At 35.2% G+C, this 26,701-nt stretch overlaps 1 protein-coding gene and 1 long non-coding RNA gene across 3 annotated transcripts in view; one reads left to right on the top strand and one right to left on the bottom strand.

Annotated features, from left to right (window-relative positions):
• Positions 1 to 2,439: 2,439 nt before the first annotated feature.
• Positions 2,440 to 26,701, top strand: part of LOC128496567 (uncharacterized) — a 33,126-nt gene continuing 8,864 nt past the window's right edge. Inside the window, exons 1-2 of one of the 2 annotated variants that reach the window (XR_008354246.1) lie at positions 2,440 to 2,586; positions 3,980 to 4,102. This is a non-coding gene — a long non-coding RNA (uncharacterized LOC128496567). Of the gene's footprint in view, positions 2,587 to 3,979; positions 4,460 to 26,701 lie in introns of both variants that reach the window. The other variant, XR_008354245.1, reaches the window with a different exon arrangement.
• DLX6 (distal-less homeobox 6) lies at positions 5,095 to 10,812 on the bottom strand. The gene is made up of 3 exons (XM_053466253.1): positions 10,288 to 10,812; positions 8,026 to 8,219; positions 5,095 to 5,946 (listed from the first exon to the last, which is right to left on the bottom strand). Exons 1-3 carry the CDS (start codon positions 10,610 to 10,612, stop codon positions 5,695 to 5,697), a joined length of 771 nt encoding a protein of 256 aa, XP_053322228.1. The 5' UTR covers positions 10,613 to 10,812; the 3' UTR covers positions 5,095 to 5,694.

Raw genomic sequence — 26,701 nt, 5'->3', positions numbered from 1 at the left:
GAGCTCTCATGTCACTACTGATACTACTACTACTAGAACTACTACTACTACTGCTACTACCACTTCTGCTAATACAAAACTATTATTATTATTATTATTATTTCTTCTAATTATTATTACTTACAATAAATCATTTGGCAACGATAAAATAACATAACACCAGCCTCTTGGTCCACAAGGCATTGCAAGTGCCTCCAAAAACCCTAGTTCTAAAATGGTTAATGATCAAATCAGGGAATATAACTGCAGGAAATGTGAATATTAATAGTGAGGATAAACTTCCTTAAAGTACAGCTTGCTGGATACCTAATAGTAAATCTACTCTCACTGCAATCCCTTTAATTGTATAGAATGTGAATCCTTTCACAAGAGATACATTCCTTGTATGTATCCCTCTCGCCTGAACATTTTCTGCATTTTCATGCCAGTATGCTCATTGGAGGCAATAAAAATATTGTTGATCTAGAAGAGTGCACTGGTACACAAAGGGTTAAGAATTTCCACTCACTAGTATGAAGAAGAGATTTTCATTTTCAGCCCTTAATACACATGGCCCTTTCATCAGACAGCTGGCACTGGCATGAGTGATCCACCAGTGACAGTAAATGAGTTTGTTTCATATACATTGTGTATGTGATAGAGGCTCACAGAGGCTCAGGGTGTCTTCCAGAACTGCTCTGATTTCCTTAAGTAATGTTATGAGTCACAGCTCTCTGGCAGGGATCCAGCACATGTAGTCTGTCCCCCCACAAGCTACAGAAAACCCGTGTGTTTTGTATTTCTTCTTTCGTTAACCACCATGCAATTACTGACCAGAGACATAAATCAAGTGTAGTTGTTTTATTAGAAAATATGCTGTTTCCCTGAATCCCATGGCTTTACTAAAAGAACAAAAATCTAGAAAAAAATATTAGTATTTCAAAAAGCTATTATACAGGAAGGCACGGACAGGATTATTACATAGCTATATTAGATTGAGATAGATAGATAGATAGATAGATAGATAGATAGATAGATAGATAGATAGATAGATAGATAGATAGATAGATAGAGAGATAGATAGATAGATAGATAGATAGATAGATAGAGAGATAGATAGATAGATAGATAGGTAGATAGATAGATAGATAGATAGATAGATAGATAGATAGATAGATAGATAGATCGAAATATAGAGAGATAAAAAATCTGTAGAATATATTGACTTTAAAATGTTTTTTTTATATATATAATTATCATCGGAATATCAGATTAATTAGGGCTGTATATATTCCTTAATGGCTTCATCTATAACCACTAAAGGTTTCTCCTTTGAAAGTGAATTGCAGGCCTGCTTGGTTATCCGGTATGTGACGTCATATTCGTGTGTGAATGGTATTTATAGCATTTGTTAAACAATCAGCCTGTGCATGCACAACGTCACTAAACCTTTTAATCCATGTCCTTCATTCCACAATAATTAGCCTGACAGATCATGTAATTGTTTTTTTTCTCTATTTTTTTTTCTTCTTAAGAACAAGACAACTAGTTCTATCTGAAACAAAGCATTATAAGGAAAACCCAAGGGAGCTCAATATGTGAAGCCTGGAGAAGAGAGGGGGGATGTGATAGAAACATCTAAATATATGAAGGGATTATACAAAATATGGGTGGGGGTTATTTCAAAGGAGGACAAATGTTAGAGATAAACAAAAAGGAATAGATGTAATGTAAGGACGTTTCACTTTATTGAGAGGGTGGTAGATCAGTGGAATAGCCTCCCATCAGATGTGGTAGAGTTTAATGCAGTGAGAGAATTTAAACATGCATCGGATAAGCATAAAGCTATTCTGGATGTAAGACAAGAGAAAGGACTGATTAAGGTTTAACTCTTTACAGGAGGAAAAACTAGGTGAGCAGAATGGTTCTTATCCACCCTGTATTTCTATATTTCTATGATAAATAAATGGACAGGCTTCAGATAAGATTGTGCCAATTGTATCTCTTCTGTAGGAGATTTCTAGCTGTGTGAGAATGTCTCCAATCTTGCTGCAGTAAGAAGAAATCATTTCTCTGTCACTGATCACTGCTGTTCACATTTCACTTTTTGTATCTCTCTCTCCCCAAAACTATTACTCATTGAGTGCCCAGTGAAATTACAATTGTACATTTTCCACTCAGCAACCAGTCTGCAGTGCAAAATAGGGTCCAAATAATGACTGAATGAGCCCTACTGGACAGTTTCACATGTAACACTCGGTAATAATTATATTGCAGGCTGGATTATGATGCTATTATCATAATCTGGACGTTTACAATTATCTGTAATTTGCAAAGATGCTCCAGGTCTTGATTACAGCAGTTTTTTTCCTTTTTTTTTTATCAAGCTAACCATCACTAAACAGTGACAGTAATAACAGCTAATTTTGCTGGCAATATAAGAGGTGCCGGGGTGTGCAAACAATTTCACACCTGGATGTGCTCACTCAACCAAGAGTATGCAGAGAGCTTCTGCCCTGAGCAGAGCAAATACTCTGCTCTGCTTCTGCTGGGGTCTGGTGGAGCTCTGCAGACCCTGAACTCTGATTCCCACCTTAGGAACCCGAGGTAAGTCCCTTTTTAACTCATCTCTTCGGCTGGTGGCCCTAGTTAGATCCTCAGACCCCCTACCACAGTTTATAAACCATACCTTACAAAGAAGGACTCCTGTCCTTTATGTTTTTTATTTTATTTATGGTCTGGTCAACCTGCTGCATAATGCAGGGCATTTCTCTCATTGTATCTCTATTGCTGTAGCTACACTGCCAGGCCAGCATACTGATCTAGAACTGCCACTCATTGTGTTATTAGGAATTATTATTATTATTATTATTAGCAGTTAGAGTTATGTTAGCCAGTGAAGTTGTTTAAACGATAACTGCAATTGTCTGCTGATCATGCTGTATGTAGGATCCATTTACCTTTCGCTACCAATAATCACGGACATATATATATATGTGTGCCTATGTGTATGTATGTATGTATGTATGTGTGTCTGTATGTATGTATGTATGTATGTGTGTGTGTTTGCGTGGCTAGTTTATGGCTGTTGCTCCATTAAAGCCCCTCAGACCCCCGTGTGCTGTGTTTCTAGGTTTTGCTCTCTGGCTGTAAGCTTTCCTTGCATAGATATTATGAATGGATAGCGGATGAGCTGAATGGTTTCGGTCCATAGATGACGCTGTTCCCAGACACTGGAGCACAGATCCTGACAGCTCGCTCTGTGTCACCTCTCATTGATTCACCTAATGCCACAGACAAAATATTCCTTCATACATTTCTCTTAACCCCTTTACTGCCGCAGTATGAAACCCCAGCGACTTGTTTATCTTACATCGAATAAAGGTGAATCGCAGAAATATGTAGTAACCCACTGGGCTTCAAATAATTCCATAATTAACGCTCCTTTTGCCATTCACTTGGTTGAATAGTGGAACTGAAGTTTATCTACATATTATACGTATTTCCAGTTCACATACAATATCACCCATCAAACCCATTACATGCTCCACATCTTGAACAATGTGTTATTCTCCAGTCTGGTACCCAAAGGGTTAATTTATGAAGGCAACGCATTGTGTTTTCCTCCAGGCTACAGAGATCGTTAAAATATATTAAGTGACATTGGTGAAAAAAGGATAAGGTATGTCTACTATTCAAGTGAATATTTCTTCTTTCTTTCTTTCTTTCTTTCTTTCTTTCTTTCTTTCTTTCTTTCTTTCTTTCTTTCTTTCTTTCTTTCTTTCTTTCCTTTATTTTTTTCTTTCCCTTTCTTTTTGCAAGGGGTATCTCAGCCCTGACCACACCGAGCAGATTGTCTGCACACTGCCATGGGTTTTAAATGCATGTTTTAGCATAATGTGACTTATTTAGCGCTCCTCCAGCAGCTGTAACGCTGAAATCTCTCTCTCTCTCTCTCTATTCTTTCAGTATTATAATTTCGGTTAATTTTCAATTTTAGGTCCTACATCTCTGCAATTTGTGTATGAATAACAGAATAATTTCCCTCTTTTGTTTCGCCTTTCCTGCTCCTGAATCTAAATAAAGATGGCTTTTTAGTATTAAAAGTGGAAGAAAATTACAGGTAATTATCTTTGACGGTAAAAACGCTGTAATCAGCGGGCTACATGAGAAATTACTCTAATTATGGCTGCATTTATGAGAATGGAAAAAACCTTCTTGTGGATAAAAACGTTAAATTGTCCCCAATGTCTGCTTCAAACTGGATGGGACTGCAGCTGGAGGCTTTGTTCAGCGATGATCATGGGGAGACGTGAACCCAAAGTTTCACAGTAGGAAGGGGGGAAAGAAAAGGGAGCACTTTTCTATAATATAACAATACTAGGAGTAGAAAATGACAAGACTGATCGGTTTTAAGCCATTCTGAAGACTGGCTGAGAGTGGAACTTGCTCAACAACAACAAAAAAACCTGGTATATTGGTAAGTAATCTCTGCTTTGTGCCTAATTATAGTGACTGTCCTTTTCACGACTCTATGTAGCTGTCATTATATCGAACACTCTGAGGCTGTCTATTGACTTCTGATAAATGGCTCAGTGGTCTCAAGGTTCGCAATTTGAAGGATGCCCAGGTCTCTGTTATTAATTCTCCCAGCATGTGGCTTCCTGCTACTATGACGAAACAACCTTTATTTCTAGAGGGGGTTTGTATGTTGGCACTGCGAGAGAGAATATATATATATATATATATATATATATAATACAAAGCATAATGTAAAATGCATTCTATATATATATAATATATATATATATATATATATATATATATATATATACTATAATTATTATATATATATATATATATATATATGTGGACTATTTTAAGATGTTAATTTGCATATGATTATTTGATAACCTGGAATGATTTTAAACAATATATATATATATATATATATATATATATATAATTTTCGGTCATTAATGTAATTATATTCACTATTGGTATTGGCAGTGTATATTGTATAAATCTGATTGATATATATCAATACACAAATAGCTTAACATGCATATATATATACCCCTAGAATATGTTAGCGATAAAAATGACAATCACACATTTTCGGGAATGCTTGTTTTTTCCATTTATGAAAGACAATTACATACAAAGTATATACAACTAAAATTCAACAATATATACATACATTTTAATACAAACGTCCCTATAGCTTTCCAATGAGGCAGCTAAACACCAGCCGGTTCCTCAGCTGATTCTTCACTCTCTCTCCATTCACAGTCTTTGTGTCCCCTGTGATAAGACATGCACCTCCATTTCCAAGCAGAACACCAGATAATACTCGATTTGAGTCCATTGTACTCATTTCCTTCTAGCCACTGCTTTTTCAGTTCGCAGCCTAGTGGATCTGGGAATATTGCTGCGCTGCTCGTGTGGTTGTAATGCATGGAATCTTTGCAATGCCTTCACTGCCCTTATTCGATTTTTTTTTTTGCCCTTGGGTCCAAAAGTGATCACCCTCAAAAAAAGGTGTGTTATGTGCGCCAGAATTTGGGACACTGAAAATTCAAGTCATATCGCTGAGGTTTCTCAAAAGCGTGGATTATGCACCACTGTTAGAAGTTCAACCGTTTGGCATGACTGGTAGGCGGGGTACTGTATCCACTAAAGTCTTTCACAAAACAAAAAACGCATCCGGAAGCTTCACATCATTTGTGATCTCTGCATTGTGTCTTGATGTGGGGATGAGTACCAGTGAGAATAACCAGGCATATAGCTGTTTGGAGGCATATTAACACCCTTGGCAGATCCTGAAACGTCCCAGACAGGGGGAATTGCTGGTGATCGCGGAGAAAGGGCAGCTGTTCCCGGTAATGGGTCACTTTCGTGCGGATTACTGCCTTGTTTCAGGAGCTTCTTGTATTTGGACCTTTTATTCTGGAACCAGATCTTCACCTATAAAAAAAAGTGGATCTACAATTAGACATGATAAAATCATGAACAGGAGAACACAAATCACAAAGAAACACTATCTATTACTTATTTATGAACATGGGGGGGTCTCCATCATTAACCCTTTCAGTGTCCGATGGCTGTGTCAGTAACTGCACCGCTAGCACTTAAAACGATTGTAATGTGATGAGACTTTTCCTGGACAAGCATCTTGTCTTTTTAACAAAGACAAGACTGGAGATTTAAAACGGTATATATAGTATATATATTACTATTTCCACAGTTAAAACAATCTAAATAATATCTGTCACAAGGACCTGAGCATCTCCATTGAGACTGCCCCCATGTGATTGCCAGATCTGATGGCTTGGTGGTCAGTGATGGAGGCACAGTAAATAAAGGTGAATTGGGTGTGTGTGAAATTAAATGTACAATGCATGCGATTGTTTGCATTATAATTAAATATCAATCATTAATCACACAATTACGGGATTTATAGCAAGGTATGAGTTCATTTAGTAGCAAATGACTTATTAGACAAGATACTATAACAAAAATGATATCACATTGCTTTGCTAGTGTGTTAGACATATGGCTTGATTGCCCCCTTTATCTACATGGAAACGAAAATACTACTAAAATACAATGTAACAGACAGATCCTATATATATAGTATATATATGGGCTATATACACGCATAATTTTATTCAATTCATGTATGTAGATATGGACATGTAGAATGCAGAAAGTGAGAATAATATTACATGAACATGAGAATTAAAATACTCACTCAACACAAGCAATTCTTTAAAATAGCAACTAGGAGCTGTAGAATTAAATGGGTGTTTTTGTTACAGGATGAATTACCGTATTAAGTGAGTAGAGAATGTATTTTCTCTATTTAACACCTATGTGAAAGTACAAAGTATGTTTTATTGTATGCAGAGCTTAGCATCATCTACCAGTATCATTATAGATATACTGATATATATTACCATTCAAAAGTTTGGGGTCACTTAGAATTTTTTTGCAAGAAATGCAAAGTGTATCCATTAAAATAACACGAAATGGAACAGAAATACAGCGTAGACGGTGTTAATGTTGTAAATGACTATTGTAGCTGGAAACAGATGATCTTTAATGCAATATATTCATAGGCGTACAGAGGCCCTCTATCACCCCCATCACTGCTGTGCTCCAATAGCATATAGTGTTCGCTAATCTTAATTTAAGATTAAAAGGCTAATTAATCATTAGAGAACCGTTTTGCCTTTTCAAAGCTACAAATGTCCTTGTTTTCCATGAAAACCGACCACCAAATCAGTAGATAGATGATAGATAGATAGATAGATAGATAGATAGATAGATAGATAGAGATACAAATGTAGTTGCCTTTTCTGCTTGATTTATACATGAAATCGCTTCCTGAACACCACATACCACTGACATATGTACCAACAGTCTTTAATTTGTCTAACATTATTTTTTGCATTGCATGTTTCATCTCATTACTTGCCTACACATATACAGAGGCCTACCATAACCTGTAGCGCATTATCCTTCAATGTTCTGTAATGGTAAAGGTCTGTTAACCATATGATTACCAGACTGGTGTGTGTTCCAAAACTACATATTTTATCAGACCCATCACACCTATTCTGCACCATGTGTGCAGCTTGCTCGGTGTGCTCCTGACACTGATGATTCCAGGAGAATCACGTGACTATCATCTAATGTGATCAGATAATCATTTTCCCAGATGCATTTAATGCAGATAATATTTTCACCAAATAGTCTCTTTTAAGGCCTGGTTGTATACTTTGATCGATATGTGGGCAAGGTGTGATCAAGAGCAAATACTTTTGTGTCATTAAACATTTGTAACCGCATGGAAAGTATATTAAAAGGGCAATTCTACTCGGTATGGCTGCCTGTATTTGGGCTCCTATCTCCTAAGGAGCTGCAGGGCAATCTGACCCTTTCTGGGAGATTCCTGATTAACCCTTGGTGCAGTAGCCTTGCGCTGAGTTTTGGTCACTTGTTTCTGTAGATCATTGGTGGCTTGAGGTTGCCACTAATTACCTGTGTCTGAGTTAGTCCTAGTGATGCAGCCAGCTCTGCCCTTTCTGGTAGTGCTAGATACTGGGTTTGCTGAAAGCGATGGTTTAATGCCTGGAGCTGAAGGCTGGAATATATAGTCCTGGGTTTACGAATCTTTTTCCCTTTCCCATTAAACCTGATTTCACCATTTTCAATTACTGTCGTTTTTTGTTGATCTGAAAGAAAAAAGCAAAACAACAAAAAAAATCAATAAAATAATTTTGTAACCCTTAAAATCTATATTTATACTCCCTGAAACATAGAACAAGAAAATAAATATTGAATCATTTGAGAATTATTGATTTCCCATAGTAACACTATTTTCCCCAGTCTATAGACTGTATCATTGTCTATAGGTTCGGTAGGACAGTTGTCAGGGAATGCATTCTATATATATACATATATATATATATATATAACTGTCTCATGTATATATGTCCCATATCACACAATGCCAGTGTGTATTCTTGATTTATTGTATTTTCTTAACTGTATCATATATATATAGGTCTCATGTCACAGATATCAGGGATGAATTCTTGATATAGTTTATTTCCTTATGAAAGGCTGACAGTATCCTCAGCCAACTAGATGTTTACACGGCTAATTGACTTTATGTAACCAATTTGCTACCCAGTGAGTGAACAATCGGTGATTTTAGTTTGTGGTCTTTTAAGCCATATATTTTTGAATTAAATCATCTGCCAGAATTATATTAAAAATTGGGAAAATCCGTTTATAAAGCTATCCGTTCCTAGTTAAAACATTTAAGCACAATCTTTTTATTTTACATTAATCTAAAATAAAATTAAAAGAGAATTTGAAAGAATAAAAGTCTTTGACAGCCAGTGACTTATTATACTTCTAATATTTAACTAGGCCTATCAACAATTAATATCCCTAAATTAAATATGTACACCAAATAATAAATCTTAAAGGACAGGCGCTATGTGACAAAAAATAAATGTGAACATATAATATATTTACAATCTTCCAGAACAATGTAAAGTTTGACAACTGATTGACCTGCTTAATCGTTCCTTAACAAGGAGTAAATAACTAATCAATTATATTCATGTAAAAGTTAGGTTAACAATAGCAAAGATCACTTAACAATCTGCTGCCAGCAACATAGGACAATAAATAATAATAATAATAATAATAATAATAATAATAATAACATATTAATTTAACATGGGCAGGCATAATATTACATGTGAATTCTACATTTGAAAAATAGGAAATAATTACTCAAATTCGAATGTAAAAAAGGATTACAAAGTATCTCAATTATTGTGACTATTAAGCACTATTGTGACAGACCATGAAATCAAATTTTTATATTATTTATAATAATAATTTTATAATATGATTTCATATGATAAATTATTATTATAAATAATATAAAAATAATTTATAATTATATCTTATTGTAATATTTTAAAATGATATAATATTGTAATAATAATTTGTAGCAAGGCTAATGAAGCAGCATCTAACTAGAACTGAGAGATATAAGAATGACTATGATTCAATCATGTAAGAAAGGCTACATTCATTACAATTACCAATATAACAAATAATTAGGAAATAATTAAACAGATAAAAAAAATATAAGATCATCGATTATAACATACAAAAACTGATATAGCCTCACTATGTCTCAGCTCTGACTTAATAGAAATTTCATTTACAGGCTCCAGCAGACACTATTTTGCAGGCAGGTAGGATATTAGGAAAGTTTTAACAGTAATAATGTAATTTATTTATCATTAGTAAATACTATTTCAGCAGATAAACCTTAAAATAATCTTTCGAATACGGTATGTATAGTATTATTACAAAATAGACGCTGATTTTGGTAATTTACTAAAAACAAAAATTGGATTAAAATGCAATTTAAATAATCCACGGATTTAAACAATAAAAATATAAAATGGATACAATAAAAATCAAGTAGATAAACGCAGATAGATATTGAAAGTTAACGATCGACAGAGGGCGATTTTCTGAGACAAACGAAAACAATGCAGTGACAGATTGGGAAATGAAATGGGATCTGGAGCGGAGATTAAAAAGATAAAAATAAATGCAGAATAAAGAATAAATCGTGCAGCAGTCCAGGGCATGGATATGGCTCTGGAATGATGCATTATCCCTGCAGACTATGGCTGATGGGTTAGTCTGCCTGGGGTGTAGTGGCATCAGACAGAGGGGCAGATAGGGGGGCAGTGGCGGCCTCACCTGGATCCTCGGCCCGGGTCTGGGTTGCGGTGCCGTTGCCGCTGCTGTTGTAGGACTGCAGGTAAGGGCTGTGCTGAGAGTGGCTCATGTAGGGGTAGGCGGCCAGCGATCGGTTGTACGAGTTGCTGCCGGTGTATGACGAGCTGTCGTGCTGGTGGTGGTGGTGAGGGTGGGAGCCGGAGTGCAGGCAGTGCAGAGGGTAGTGACTGGCTGCCATGGCTGGGGAGCTCTGCTGGGAGTGGGACTGCTGACCAAACTCCATAAAGGCAGACTTGGACGAGTCCTGAGCTTCCAAGCCGTCAGCCATCGTAGTCATGGTCATCATCAAACTTTCTGATTGAGAGCAATCAACCCCCCTCCCCACCCCTCTGAGGCCACCTACCCTATACTTAAGGTAATTCCCCCCCTTTCCCTGCACAGAATGAGAGGGGCCTTACAATGCAAGGGTAAATGGAGCCTTGTGATTTCTCTCCTCTCCCTCTCTCTTTATTCCCCCTTCGCTTTCCTAATTCTTACTTGTTTTGGCTTGTGCAGTTAAGGCAGAGATTTAAGGTGGATTCTGTTAAAGTTCAGCTTCTGCTTTTAGACTTGATGCAGACGCCACAAGTCGAATGGTTTGTCTCCAAAGGGCAGCGCCTCCCGATTGGTCAGTCAACCTCTGACGTCACGATCCCTTTGCTTCTACTGGCGTTTGTGTGCCTGGGAGTGGAGCCCACCTTTTCGAGACTCTGTTCCCCCGGCACAGGCTCCCCTCACACATCCAAGCAAATAACAGCAAACACATGCAGGCAAAATAATAATAATAATGGAACTCCTTTTCTCTTACATATTACATAAGGAGAGATATATATTTTTTTCTTTTTTTTATTTATTATTATTACCTGACACCTATCTTATTACAGTAGGCCTGATTTCATTTTTTTTGTAAAGAAAAAAAACAACAATATAATTTTAACCCCTTGGCAACCACACACACTCACACTACTGTCAAGATCAAATACTTTCATTAATTAGCATATTTAATACCCCACATTTCTTTTTAAAAGGTGGTTTGAATTTGTTGCCTAAATTATTGAGACCCTATGGACCATATATTCAGGGATCGTACAGTAGAATTTAACAGCCCTGGGATGATTTATATTGGATAACACAAGACAAGTAACCCAGATCTTCCAGTGGATCCCTGGATTGTTGTGCATTTCTTAAGGATCATTAAATATATCTAAGTCTCACCATGTGGTTAGTGGTTTTGGCAAATCCTGATTACAAAATGCTAAACAAGTGAATTTCTTTCCCAATGTATTTTATTTTACAGTCAACATTGTTAATGATAAAAAAATAAGAAATAAAAATGGAGTCGATTCACAGGTATTTTTTACATCGGTATAGAGGCAATTAGATATCTAATCAAGGGTACACACACAAAAAATCTCCCATGATTAACTGCAGTACTTTGTTCAAATTGCAGCTATAAAATTCAGAACAATTTGTCTGTAATGATTATGGACTTGGTTTATTTTGGGAGGTGGAATAAAAAGTGGATATAGCATAAATTATCCTCTAATTATACACCACTGTCGCCTCAATTATCCTCTTATCAAAATGGTTGTCTAACTACAGCGTTTAGTTTCACTTCTTTTTTTTTTTTTTTTTATAAAAAGAACCACATACCTTATTATTATTAATCCATTTATTATTTGCAAGGGGATTTATATGTGAGCATTCAGCTGCTAGTTCCACTTCTGTTTGAAAGATGGTCTGGGGAAAGACACTAAAGTTTCAGCTGGTGGATCTAGATTTCTGATTGAATCTATGGTAGGAAGCACATGTAACCCAGGGTGATCTTCAGGACCCAATGTACAGGTATGAGATCTTCTTATCCATCCATGCTCAAGGCGCATATAGATATAGGTGGATTTATTGCGAAATCTTGTAGATCTGGGAAAAAAATCACCTTCAGAGAAACAGCTCAGGGTTAAAATAGTTAATGAGGTATATGGAATTTAGATATGGACTCTGCTTTCGGCTACTAAACTCATATCTTGGCTAATGGCAAGTCAATTCACTGGATCTAGTAGATCTGTTATGTGCGACTTACTGATGTGCATGCCTTTAAAATACTAGGAATATTAATCCATGGTCTATGGGAACAATATATATATATAGATATATAGATATATATATATAAAATGTGTGTGTGTTTCAATAATAAATAGCATGTATTATAGATGGCTAAATACGTCGCTGTAACTAATGATGTATTATTAGCACTGGCTTCATTCATTAGGGCTGCTGTCCCCGCTTATGGCATTTAAATGCTGCCGTGAGATGCTGGGAGTTCGCCGCCGAAGTGTTCCTCGTCCGATGCGAATTCCCTTTGTTCTGCCGCAAACGCGGATCGGATGTTGGCGTTTAATAAACGTCGTGTGGTGAGGGCGCAGGGCCCCGGATCTCGGTGTACCTGTTCTTCCCGTATACTGTCAGCAGGTAGACACGGGAAGGTGTATGAGGACAGCAGATCGCCTCCAGCCAGGCTGCTCCCAGCATACTTACACAGTACAGGTGCAGTGCAGACTGTCAGGAGCATTCAATGCAGGGCTCTGAGATCCACAATCTTCAGGAAAATCGCTAACACTCCATAAACATACAGAATGTATAAGTCCTATATAGATCACAGTGCTAAAACCCTATATACATACAGTGCTAAAACTCCATATACACAGTGCAACAACCCTATATACATATACAGTGCTGAATCCCCATATACATACAGAGTGTAAAAACCCTATATAAATAGAGTGCAAATACCCCATATACATACATTTACCAATGCAAAAAAGCAAGTGACCGATTAACCCTATGTTTGTAGCATACATTTAGAGTATCACATGCAGCAAATACAATATATTCTACAGATTATTGATCTATCTATACACACATTATTTTTCTCCCTTTCTATAAGGTATGCTATATATACGATTATCTCTCTATATATCTCTCTAAATATATAATGTATTGGATCTATGCACCTATCCATTCATCTCTCTACCATCTGTCTATACACACTCTTTTTTTTCTCTCTCTATAATTTATCCGATCAGCTATCTATCTATCTACCATCTATCTATCTATCTATCTATCTATCTATCTATCTATCTATCTATCTATCTATCATCTATCTATCTATCTAATCTGATCTATTGGTCTCTATAATCTATCCACACACTCTCTCTTTCTCTACACAAACTCTTTCTTCTCTCCCTATCTATACACGCTCTTTCTCTCTCACACACTCTCTCCAAAACTGTTCACACAAATATATATACATATATATATAAAGATATATATATACACATATATATATATACATATATATGCACATATATATATGTATATATATGTATATATATACACACACACACACACATATATATATATGTGTGTGTATGTTGTGTGTGTATATATATATATGTGTATATATATACATATATATATATATATATATATATATATATGTGTGTGTGTGTGTGTGTGTGTGTGTGTATATATATATATATGTGTGTGTGTATATATACATAGATATATGTATATATATATATATATATATATATATATATATATATATATATATATATATATACTATGAGCTATTGAAGAATTATATATATTATATGCTTTTACCCCTCGGGGTCTTGTGACATTTTTCACGTCGCAATGAGATTCACTGATTGTTTCTTCTTCAATTCATTTTCCAGTTTTAATTAGGGGAAATCTGTCTTCATTAAGCCACCATTTTCCAATGTTGATTGGCTGATGTTAATGACTCTTGACTGAATGAAGTGGAGTTTGTTGTAAATATTTATTGTTTTCTTTTCTTTTTCTTGTACCCTTGAGAAGCCCCAGCAGTAGAGAGCCACACCTTTAGGGATTGGAAACTGCTTTGGGGTCTTTGGTGGCACCAGAATTAAATAAAGAGGGGGGGTGTTTGTGTTTGGCTAAATGTAAGGTGCTGAACTTTAGCTTTATAGCCGGGGGCTCATGGCTTCTCTAGTTTAATTACTGGACATCTATGTCTTGGAAGGTTTCTCAAAGCCTCCCATTGTTCAGATGTTGTAGGGTGTTTTTTCCCCTGCTGTGAGGGTGAATTCCTCCTTAGGAGTGGACCTTTATTGAATTTTTTTTATCATGACAAAAACAGGCTGATTTTTTTCTGAAGCTTTCTATGTGAGGCAAGGGAGGGAGGATATTATTGATGGGAAGACAGGTGTGTATTATGTTAGATCAGTTACACCTTAAGACTGTGTCCAATACCAGACCTATGTTCAGTATTCTTGCAGTAAGTACTGCACACAAATTGATCTGGCACCCAAGGGGTTACTCTAAGGAGTTTCTATAGTGTACACATTGACACTTTCCCTGCCAGTGGTGTCTGAAAGTCTTTTATAGTGGTCCCAGTGCTGGATCTGCTTTGTATTAATTATCATTATTATTTATTGTTTTGTATAGCGCCATCATATTCCGTAGCGCTGTACAATGAGTAGACAAGACATTACTAGCAGTATATAACATAACAATTTGACTTAAAGAAACAACACGTGAGGAGGGCCCTGCTCAGGACGTTCAATCTAGAGAAAAAAGCTAATAATTGGCATAAGCCTACCTACCTCTCTGGTTTATAGGAGGTTGTCAATAGGTTGGAAAAACATTGATGTCTAAAATATTTGAGACAAATATTGTTTTGATCTGTTTAATCCTTTGATGCAATATAACTTGCAATCAATGTAAATCTGTCCACATTTTTGGAAATATTTTATTTAATCTTTTTTTATATCTAATTTATATTTTGAATATTTTTTTTAAATATATTGTTTGCATGCTGAACTATGGCACATTTAAACGAAATGAAACGTGAAAGCCATGTTTAAGTATCAATGTTATGGTCACCAGTAACTGCTGGGAAGGCCAACAACATTCATTATTTCAGACAAACTGGAATGACTGGTGTTGTAGAGGTCCAGTGCTAGAATGATGCCCACCCGCAGTACTGCATGGTTGCATTCTGCAATGTTATTACCGTATTTATTGATTGGTTTACATAGCGCCATCATATTCCACAGTGGTGTACAATGGATAAACAGGCCATAACAAGCAATGCATGACCCTACAATGTGTTTGCATCAGAATATCTCATCTATATCTCACCTGGTCATCAGCCAGTGCTAGTGAGATACATAAGAGGGAGATCAGATTGCTTTCTAATGCAGAAATAGTTTGATATCCTCCCTCAGATATCTTTAGCTACTGTCACCCACATGACGCCAAATCAGCCACATCATTGTTTGTAATCACAATGCATCTTTGAGGACTGTTTGTTTCATATATGTGTGCTATCCCCTAATCCTGTGATATCCTATCATGCTCAGTCAGCTGTAGCCTCTAACCCTGTCATGCCCTCTCAGTTGCCTGAGCATGATGAGGGTTGCAGTGCACAGCAGCTTGAGTGCCAGAGGTTGACTATCCCTAGGAAATTGCTTCTGTAGCAGAACACACACCAACAGGAAATCAGTGCTATTTTTAGGTACCAGCCATATGCCACCCCTCTATAATGCCTTGGAGCTCCCTTCCACCATTCAAGAAAAATGATTCCATTTCGTTTGTTATCCCCCTCATTTATTTACAAGCAAGCCTTCCCTTAATGTTTCCTGTTATTCAAATGACAGTCGGGAAGTAGCACACTGCAAATTAAATGCCTTCCAACGAGATCCAAACTTCACATTTGTTGATGTTTATACATAGATCAGGTTGGATTTCCTTATTTGTGGTACACAACAAAAAAGCAGTAACTGAGCCTAAAACCACGACCCCCCAAGACTTGATATTGATATATTTCAGTATATAGTTATTTTAGATATCTATAGCACTTAGCATGAATAAAATATATATTATAAATATATATTATATAAAATATATCCACAGCACTCTTGTACAGAAAGGGTTAAGCAGCAATGATAACACAACTAACACAATAGTAAAAATATATGCACGCCAACAGGACCATAACAGTGTTACATAATACTTCTGGTGTAGCTGATTCGATTTAATAACTAAATAACATAAATCTGTACGGGAACTGTAGTATTGGTAATGTTAGGATGCAACACAGTATTTAGTAGTTCAAGCAGTGAAAGTGGTGAGAGGAGTAGTAACAGTAGTAGTAGTTACACCAAAAACACGGGGTGATGATTGGACCTAGTGATCACAATGCTAGTTAGAATGGTAATAACTCATATTAATGATATGAAATTGTCACCAGTCCTTTTGGCTTCTAAAACTATAAGAAAAAAAAAAAAAAAGAAAAAAACTCATCAAAACATTCTGTTCTCTTATAGGCAATAATAGAAGCATTTTTCAATAAGAATAAGAACAATCTTATAATTGATATTAATACTAGTAATAACTACAAAAACTAATAACTACAATAACAATTTTATTATGAACATGGAGAGAATTGAATGGGATTGTGTTCATAATCCTATAGATTTTAAGAATGTTCAAACAGGACCCTACTTGTTTTTTTTTATCAAGGGTTAAACATCTATATGTTTCATATGCTCTCTGCTATTTCTAAAGCGCTGCGGTATACGTTGGCGCTTTAAAAAACTAATAATTACCCCACAAGTAACTTGGACTCCAAGAAAAGCCTTATTGTTATAAAGTTATATACCCTTTCCTGGTCCATTTGCATGGGGCTAGTGCAGATAATATTTTAATACTTAATACATTTAGATGTGTTGCCACATATTATTAAGAATTACTCATGTTACTGTAATCTTACCTCTAGAATAGCTGCACAAGCAATGCTTAGTTATTACTGTATTAACTTCCTTACATCTCTAAACTATTATTAAGACGCCAATGAATAGGAAAGACTTATAAAGGGCCAAGATGGGGAGAACATAGGTATAGAGTGCCTATTATTACCCCAGCCCTTTGTAACAGACAATCAGGCTGCAGTGACTTTAGATATTACTATAAAGAAACAAAAATACTTTCAGAATATCATAGGTTTGATAGATGTGGATTCAATTCAGATCTCTATAAAGCAATATAGTTGGTGAGAGAAGTAAGCAAATAAGTGAAGATAATTACAATAATAATAATAATAATAATAATAATAATAATAACAATAATAAAATAATTAATTTATGACTAGGGGCTAATATTGCGTTCGAAATATGAAAATAGCCATAATACTATCTTATTTTCAGCATCATTATGAAAATTCAGCTTTCATATGTATACAAAAGGTGGAAGAGATCCAAACCCAGTTAAAACATAACTCAAATAATTACAAATAGTATTGAAGTATGGGCTTTTGATTGCAGCATCATCATGTTGAAGGCAACAAATAACCTGGCATGGTGTGGTTTGATGTTGTGTACTGGGAATACTCTTTGTACTGGAACATCATGCATTCAGATGGCAGATGGATTTTCTGTCCTGTTTCTGGCAAAATGGTCATTCTGTGATCTAATACAAACTCTTCAAATAAATAGACATCACAAAATGCAATTAAAACGACTCGGTTTTGGGAAAAGGATCCTTGGCACTTAAACTTTACAAACTAATGATATGGTTGTAGATCAATGAATTATTTATCGAGTTAAAAAAAATCACTTAACTAAACTTTTTGTCATCTATCTGTTGCATGAAAATGTTCTAACTATGCTTCCGTGGCTTGTTAGTTGCTTAGAACACATGCTTGAAAATCCTTCAGCCGACAATCGAGGTATTAAAGCAATTTTGGGAAAAAAAAGAAAAAAAAAAGAGAAAACACACTCGCCTCAATCAAACTTGTCTATTCGTTTGTCATGGAAGAAAATAACCTTGAAAAAATCAATGTCTGTTTCAGCTCTCTAGCAAGTGAAATCAGACGCTTTAATTGCTAGAAAATTATCACGATGCCCCCTTTTCATTCTATTTACCCCAGGTTTATTTATAGAACACTTCAAATGCCTCCACATTTCTCTTGTTAAAATTAGAGCAATTATTTGCTCCACCTTAGGGCCATGTAGCAAATACTATGCAGAAATGTGACAAATATCCATAAAATCCAAATAAAATTGAAATCTGGGTTAGATTCCCTACTGAAACTCTTTACTCGGATTATAAAATTGTGTTTAATTCGCTGTGACTCTGCAATCTAGCGACATATTCCTTTAATAAAGTCTCTTATCCAGAAAATGCTATTTAAAAATCCAGATGCACAGGGATAACACAATATATATATATATATATATATATATATATATATATATATATATTGAAAGTGTTTTATATATATCTAGATATATATATATAGATATATATATATATATATATATATTCTGAATTATTTCTGGAAAGAAGAATGTGGTGTAATATATAAAAACACAAATATTATTTGCGCGTAAATACCCGTTTATTTATAACATTCAACATAAATGGCTTCGAGCAGGTGTAGTTAACTATAAGACCAGGGAAATGAGACATCACATATAATATAAACATTATTTATCGTGTATACATACAATGAAACCCTCTCCTCTCCAGTTCCCTGGGTAATTCCCCTACCTCATATGTTTAGAGATGAAGGACAGTTATTCATTTGAACGATATTCTAAGACAGATGGGCTCCATACCCCAAAGGGTTAAGCGTTTTAGCTGTTTTTTTTAACCTATATTAGCATGATGTCATTTTATGCTTTATGGATTTTTATTACAAATGTGGGTGACTTTATGGTAATGGTGGGTGAATTAAGGAAAATGGTTACTTTTGTTGATCCTATACCTTTATTAGTTTTTCTTCATGTAGTACAGCGAATTATATACGTGGCAAATGCATCCACTGATCATACTTGGCCTACTGTAAAGGTTTGTCATGGGTGATGCTCTGTTTGAAGGAGAACATTGGCTGTAATATGATGTATTGTGTAATGTCACAAAAATACTGCAATGAACACAGAAACCTGCCCATTTTGCACACATGTTGATATTGTCTGGTCATTGAATGATGTTAGGTACTATTTTACAAGCACATTTTCCCCAAACTGTTTATTAATGTGTATTCCCCACTGACTGAATGTGATGAGATCTGGATGCATACAAGCCTCCGATAACGCGTTATTACCGTAATTAATCAAATATTACGGAATTACTATGTTATTGTCACCACCAGTGGGTAATAGCCGTCTATTTATACCTCCATATATATCTGAATTTATAGGCATCCTTGTCTGGTTTTATATTAGTGAACCAAAATGAGGTTCACTGAAGCCTCCGAACGTCATCATATCTTCTAAAAATTGAAGAAGATAAAAAGCAATAATAATGAAGAATATAGAAAACAGAGATTACTAACCTTCTAGACTGTAATTAATTATAAACCAGGTCGAGTATACCCACTGGATTGTTCAAATTAAAATGATCATATTATTCAAATTTTATATAATCAGTGTAATATATATATATATATATATATATATATATATATATATATATATATATATATATATATATATATATATATATATATATATCTCAGCTTCTAGCCCCAGAATTAGCGATACTTTTTGCCATTATTTATCCGATCGCAGTTTAAAATGTATTTCCAATATTGTTAAATGACCCTGGTATTTAGTTCAAAAGGCTATACCTTAATTACATTTAAAAATGACTCTTGTGGTTCTTACAATTTCCTAGACGATTTCACTCCTCACGTAATCGTCTTTTCCGCACAATTAACACTCTGGTACAGTGAGGTTTGCCTATGATCTATTGCTATGTATTATAACGCGATAAAGCGGTACCTGGGAGGGAGAAGGATATCGTCAGATTAGCGCAGGGCTTCTGCTTTATTTCTCAGGAAACATCACCAGCGGCAGCAGCAGTCTCTGATTGCTTATTCTCAGCACTGTGTTGATTGCAATTATTAATTGACTGCATAGATTGTTTGAAAATACTAGTGCGAGATCATTAATCTTCCCAGAAGAACATGTGCACTGAGTATTGTGAGCTGAATCATAGAAATATAGATGGTGTGAGTACATATATAAAATAATATGGTTGAAATATATTATTATAATACACAATTCGCATAGCATGTGTATATATGATATAGTGTTTATCTATATATATATAGTGTTTATATATATATATATATATATATATATATAGATGTGTGTATATAAATATATATAACACTATATAACACTATATAACAGTGTAATAAAAAGTGTATTAATTTCATTTTTTTATTTTAGGCTTGGTATATAACTTATTAAAATGAATAATACAAATAATATTTGTACTATTTATTGACACATTATATACGCGAGGGATAATGATGTTAGATGATAGATATGGTCTATGCATTGAAACTATTTTTGAAATATTGTGTTTATAATATTTATAGAAAGCCAGAAATACCTGTCTGGCCTTGCTTGCTAAAGGCCATTAAATAAGCGAATATAGCCAGGGACATATCACATATTTTTATCATAAATAATAATATATATTTTATGTTAATGAGTATTTAGTACATTTATGTTAATACATTACTTAATAGTAATTTATTAAGGTTTAGGAACAAATCAGAAACTGAATAACATGACTATGTCATGTATGTATGTATATATATATAAAAAAAAACATCTTCCACGCGTGCTAGTAATCCACAATGCTGGGACATATTGTATTCTTCACAGAGCTCCTTCCTAGACCATAACAGGTAGAGAAGTGACATGTCACTTGGAAGCTGTGATGTGACATTGATAATTGCTGCATCATGTAACTTCCTAGATCTTGGTTTTAATTTGCAGTGAACCAAACAAAGATATTTGCAATTTTTAAATAAGCACTCTCTTAAATAAATGGGAACATTGTGCATGAATGCTGTTTTCCCCTTTTCTCTCCAGAAGACATTATTAGCTCTGACAGCATGCAGCTCAGGTTTTGAGGAGAGGATTTTGTAAAGGGATGACAGACAGGAAGGGCAGCAATCATGGGCTTCTTTGGCTAAAGCTCTTTTTTTTCCCTTTCTCTCTTTTTATCAGAATGTACTGTTCGATGCCATTTATCCTTGATGATAGAAAATTGCTCTGTTGCCAGGACGCTGAAGCTGAAATAGAGGGCAGGAGCCACATTTCCATTTTCTAGCTTGAAAGCTATTCAAATTGTGTGTGTGTGGTGTGTGTGTGTGAGAGTGTATATATATATATATATATATATATATATATATATATATATATATATATGTATACACGTGTGTAGGTTTCTAAAACAAATGTACTGGTTTCTATATTTTATATTTTTTTATTTAATTTTAGACTCTCCTAGTCACCTTATTATGCAGATAACATGAGGGTACATTGGAGAAATGCACAGTAGCTGGACCAATGTACATAAAATACTGGGCTCAGAGCTGGAAATCCTCCTGAGCAGGTTATCAGTATTCCATGTTGCTATCCTACTCAGAGCACCTCTAATGGATGTTAGGGTTGGATTCTCTGCTAGAAAAAAAAAATCACAAAAATCAATAATAGCAAATCAGTTTTACTGTCGCCAGCTCTTCCATCATATACAATTTTTTCCAAGGGTTTGTGTAGGGGTTAAAAAATAAAGCAACTAACTGCTCCCCAACTGATTGTGGACGAGAAAAGGATAAGTAGAAGATAATGTGGTTTTCCCTACTTCACACAAGAGATCTGACTATAGATACAGAGAAGATGGTGAAACAGAAAGCAGTCAGATTTAAAGGGTAAGTCACACACACACATATATATATATATATATATATATATATATATATATATATATATATATATCAACAAAGCTCTATGGTGAGGGAGAGTGTAGCATTGAATTAAAAAAAGATTACTTTAAAAAAAAATATTGTTCAATTAAAAATACATTGTTGCAGAACAAAGAAGTTGCCATTACAGGGAATCTCGTGATATTGAGGTGCTGCCCCTTGTTCATTTACAACATTGTGGTATTGGTTTGTGGCAGAGGTCATAAAATAACTTTTTTTTTATAAACCATGTTTAAATAAAGCTGAGGTGGTGATAGCTTAAAGCTGCAATCAGGTAAGGGAAAGACTTGTAGTAGACTGGACAAAGTGCATTTTATAAAAACTAAAATCTATTAAATAAGAAATCTATTTCACAACATTGAAATATGATAAATCAAGTTTTCTAATATTCCAATTCCAAACAAGTAAACAAAAATGTTGAGCTCTTCCCACAGTATAGATTCTGCCTTCAACCCACACAGAACGAACTTCTTAATTGTGAGCCTGATGAGAATTTTAGTCCAAATTGAGATCTAGAGGTCAGTTTTAGACATGGAAGTGCTTTGCATGACAGGGTTCTTTGTAATTTGGTACAATTTGGTAGACATTGACATATCGGATCCACAAAGCCTTGATACGACCCTCTCTCTACCTCCTTGGTAAAAGAAGACTCCTCGCCTACTGTGACCATAAGCAACCTATGAGAATAATAATGAAAAAAAAATCTAGCATGGAAGAGGGTGTCAGTGATTTGGTTTATGAAATAATCAACATTTTCTCTTTTCTGTAGTCCTTAATAGTAAAATATTTTGCAATTTGTTTAATTAAGTCTTGAAGTGTGTTTGGAAAACTTCCTCAGAACCTCATATTAAAAAAACAGTGTGCTTAATTTGATACATTCCATTTTCATTTTCATTATATATACAATGACATACAAGTGTGAAGAGCAAGTGTCTAAATGGGAAGCTTTCAATGTAGAAACCAAAGGAATGTTCTTTATAAATATGGCCTACAATCCTTTTATATTTGAAATGTTCACTTGAATATTTTGTGTATATTATCTTCATATGTACTAGATGTATAGACATGGCAGTTTGACTTTTTATTATACAATTATTCTGAATTCCTGAAGATCCCAAATATAAGCATTTTTGTGGAGAGAATTTCCTATGCATAGTTACTTGAATATTTCTTAGAAATCCTTAACATATTTATAAAACAGATGCAGAATAGTTTCTTTTTATTATCATTGTCTTTTGTTTGGCTCTCCATAGATCATTCATTTTTGGTGAATATTAGGCATGTGATGAGTGACATCTGTACGCCATTCTTTTCTGCATTTTAAACATAGTAACTGGTATTTAATGAATTTAAACACTAGTGGTTTTTGGAAAGAACACTGTGCTGATGTTGGCTTTTTGAGCCAGTAGACACAGTATCTGCAAAATGGTGACATTGTTAAAGATGTTATAACTTAACCTAAATTTAAACTGCTTGAGTGGGAATTCCCATGGAAAAGAAATACATATTTTTCTTTGAGATTCAATCTAGTGCTGTATACAGGGATGTAGTTTAACATTGAAGGAAAAGTGATTTTGTTTAATTTGGTACAATAAATGACCTTTATCTGCAGATCTAAAGTTGCCATTGTTGTCATTCATGTGATGTTTTGGGTGACTTTCCCTAAACTAGGCATTGAGCAAATTCTTTATGGCAGTGTTAACAAAATGCTGCTCAATCCTTTACTCCACAGACTTGGATTTCCATAGTGTCCTCTGAAAAAGCATACTACTGTTTACTACAAGGCATTGTGATGAGGCACCAGGGTCTCTAGTAGATTGGTCTAGTAGACAACAGAGCTAGATAATTTCATTATCTAATACTATAACCATTTTAAAACTCAAAACAATATATTTCAATATGTTACTTGATGTTAAATAAATTAGAGAATAAAGCTAAATATATTTGCCCAAATATAGGTTACCACAAATCTGTCACTAAAGCCAAGTGACCCCCTTGCCCCTGTAACTAACACCCACCTACACTGACACACACTCACTATAACATATGCTTGCCTTTCCCTGAGCCTGTCTCCATAGCAGTTCACACAATGTGTGAGCAACCGCACTATTACCGCATCATTGAGCTCCTGCCTCTGCGAGCAAATTGGCTCAGTTCTGAACGTGTGAAAAAAGGGTTATATTCAAGTTAGTAAGTTACACATGGCTAAGCTAACTGGATAAGATGGGAGTCCTAGACCACAGCATGTATCATCCCCCAGGTTATCTAGACACCCTTAAGTCAAAGCAATGTAATGTACAATAATAATACCAAAATAGTTTGAAATTAACGGCGCCTGAGCATTATGGTAGGAAACCCTAGCAGCTGACATTTCCAGTTGTCCTAGGTTTATGAATCAAACTGTTGATGTAAATTAACAAAGCAACAAGATTGCGCGTGATAAAAATATAATGCAGGGCTGTTGGTATTGATTCATTGGCGAAGCCAAAGGTTTGTTTATTGATAGTAAACATTGCAGCCCACAGTCCTACAGACATGATTTTCTGTCTGAGCCACTGATATGTCAGTTTTCAAATGTCACTTGAAAAACATAATGCCAGCAATTTTTATTTCCTCTGTGATTATCAGCATGTGTCCAGATACCAAATCTAACAGTTCTTCATTAAATTCTGTATTTCACCAATAACTGGCATAACTGTGACCTTACAAACACACACTACTTGAGTCTTGCATGATGACTATATGATGAGGTAATTTAAACATGCGTGGCACAGGCTTATGACTCTAAGATAAAAACAAGGACTGATTAAGGTCTTTACATCAGGAAAAGTGGGCAGACTAGATGGGCCGAATGGTTCTTATCTGCTGTTGAATTCTATGTTCCTAAGGTACCATTGGCTTGTTGCTTTTCCTCTTGGACTACAAAAAAATGTATCTGCAGTCCACGTACAAACTATCCCATGAGTTTGATCATGTACTTTGTACTTTTGCACCTTATTTGTTTGGCATAACCTGGCGTGTGATACCAGTGTATTAAAAACTATACTAATGAATTTCAAATTCTTGCTGAAACTTTTAAAAAAATGTTTAAGACACAGTAACATTTTCTGTCTCTGTACAGCAAACTGCCAGACACAAGTATATTAACAGAAAAAAAAATTCAATTCAATTACCCTTTACCAATAAAGAAAGAAAAAACATCTTATTTCTCTCTGATAATGATTTAATCTCAAAAATAACAGAATTTACATTTTACAATATTTCCATTAAGTTACCTATTTTGTCATGTATATAGGGCTATCTATGAGGGCTCTACCCTCATTATGATCAAATTATAAGCTCTCCTTGTATTTACTCTGTAGGAGGGGGCTCCGCCATTGTGATCCAGCTGTGCGGTGATCAACAGCAAGGATGATACCTGCTGCCAGCTTCCAAAATACACCACTACACGAATGTAAGCAGCCTTACATGTTTACTAACCCAGGTGATTGCATGGAAGATATGAGGCGGCCTCACTTCTTAAGTATAACATGTTACACAGAGCCAGTCTGCCCTGGGAGGTGGGCGCACAGCACAGTCGTGTGAATGTGTGTCTGTAGCAAGCTGTTAGGGGAAGGGCTCCATGACTTCACTATGCTGTATAATAGGTCAACCCAGTGAGGTTCTCCTGCAAGAAGGGAGCAGGTGGCGCCATTGGCCCCACCCATTCCAATGGGGCATGGTATTATCAGAATGATATGGAGAGTAGGCACTGCCAACTTTGTTGATCAATACAGTTGATGCTGTAGTAGCCTCACCCATACAGTACACAGACACACTCTTCTATTGTGTGTATTATCCTTGCCAAGGCTTGCCTTGTGCGAGAATCCAGCACTGCTCAGTGGTGATCTCCTGGATAGGGACATGCGCAGCAATGCGTCTGCGTAGAGACATCACATCACGTTTATGTGCACGCTGAGGGTCCTCTCTGTTATTCAGCTGAATGGTAATTCTGCCAGTGCAGTCATGTGATGGGGCATCTGGTTTTAAATAAAATTCAAGACAGAAGTGATTGAAATAGATTTATCCATGCTGTAGCGCAGGTTACCCAGAACCATCCCTGCTTGGTAGGATAAAGAATTGAATTATTCAAAATAAAGTAATAAAGTAATTCTAACAATCCAAATCCTCTGCTTAAACTTTAATGTCTAACAAAATAAGGTATTACTATATGCTTTTATACGTGTACATCATACAGGACAGAGAAAAGGGTAACATTATTTTTTTTTAAAGACATAAACATAAAGTATATTTTAGCTTTTCTTTTTTTAATGACACTAGTAATGGGTTATTTCTAAAGGTAACATTCTGGCAATCCCTAAAACAAAACTATTGCTTTTTGTTTAATAAAAAAAAAAAAAGAGAAAGAACAGCAAAACTATAAACTAATGGATTTTTTGATAATTGTGAGGCAATCTTGACACATAATTACCCCACATTTTGCCTTTAAATAAGCCCCATTATGTCAATTCTCTTTCACATGCTGCAAATGGTACCATGCTTTGCAGCGGCAATTAAGTTATT

This window comes from Spea bombifrons, chromosome 5 (assembly GCF_027358695.1).
Source record: "Spea bombifrons isolate aSpeBom1 chromosome 5, aSpeBom1.2.pri, whole genome shotgun sequence".
Lineage (NCBI taxonomy): Eukaryota > Metazoa > Chordata > Amphibia > Anura > Pelobatidae > Spea > Spea bombifrons.
This window is presented reverse-complemented; position numbering and strand designations above follow the sequence as displayed.

Bases quoted from the DNA above. Each gene is read 5' to 3' on its own strand.
- DLX6 (XM_053466253.1), bottom strand. From the start codon at position 10,612: ATGATGACCATGACTACGATGGCTGACGGCTTGGAAGCTCAGGACTCG. The intron at 8,220-10,287 runs GTGAGGCCGCCA...TTTTTCTTTCAG, and splicing joins GACCCGGGCCGAGGATCCAG to ATCAACAAAAAACGACAGTA. The intron at 5,947-8,025 runs GTAATTAGTGGC...TTTTTTTTATAG, and splicing joins TAGGACTAACTCAGACACAG to GTGAAGATCTGGTTCCAGAA.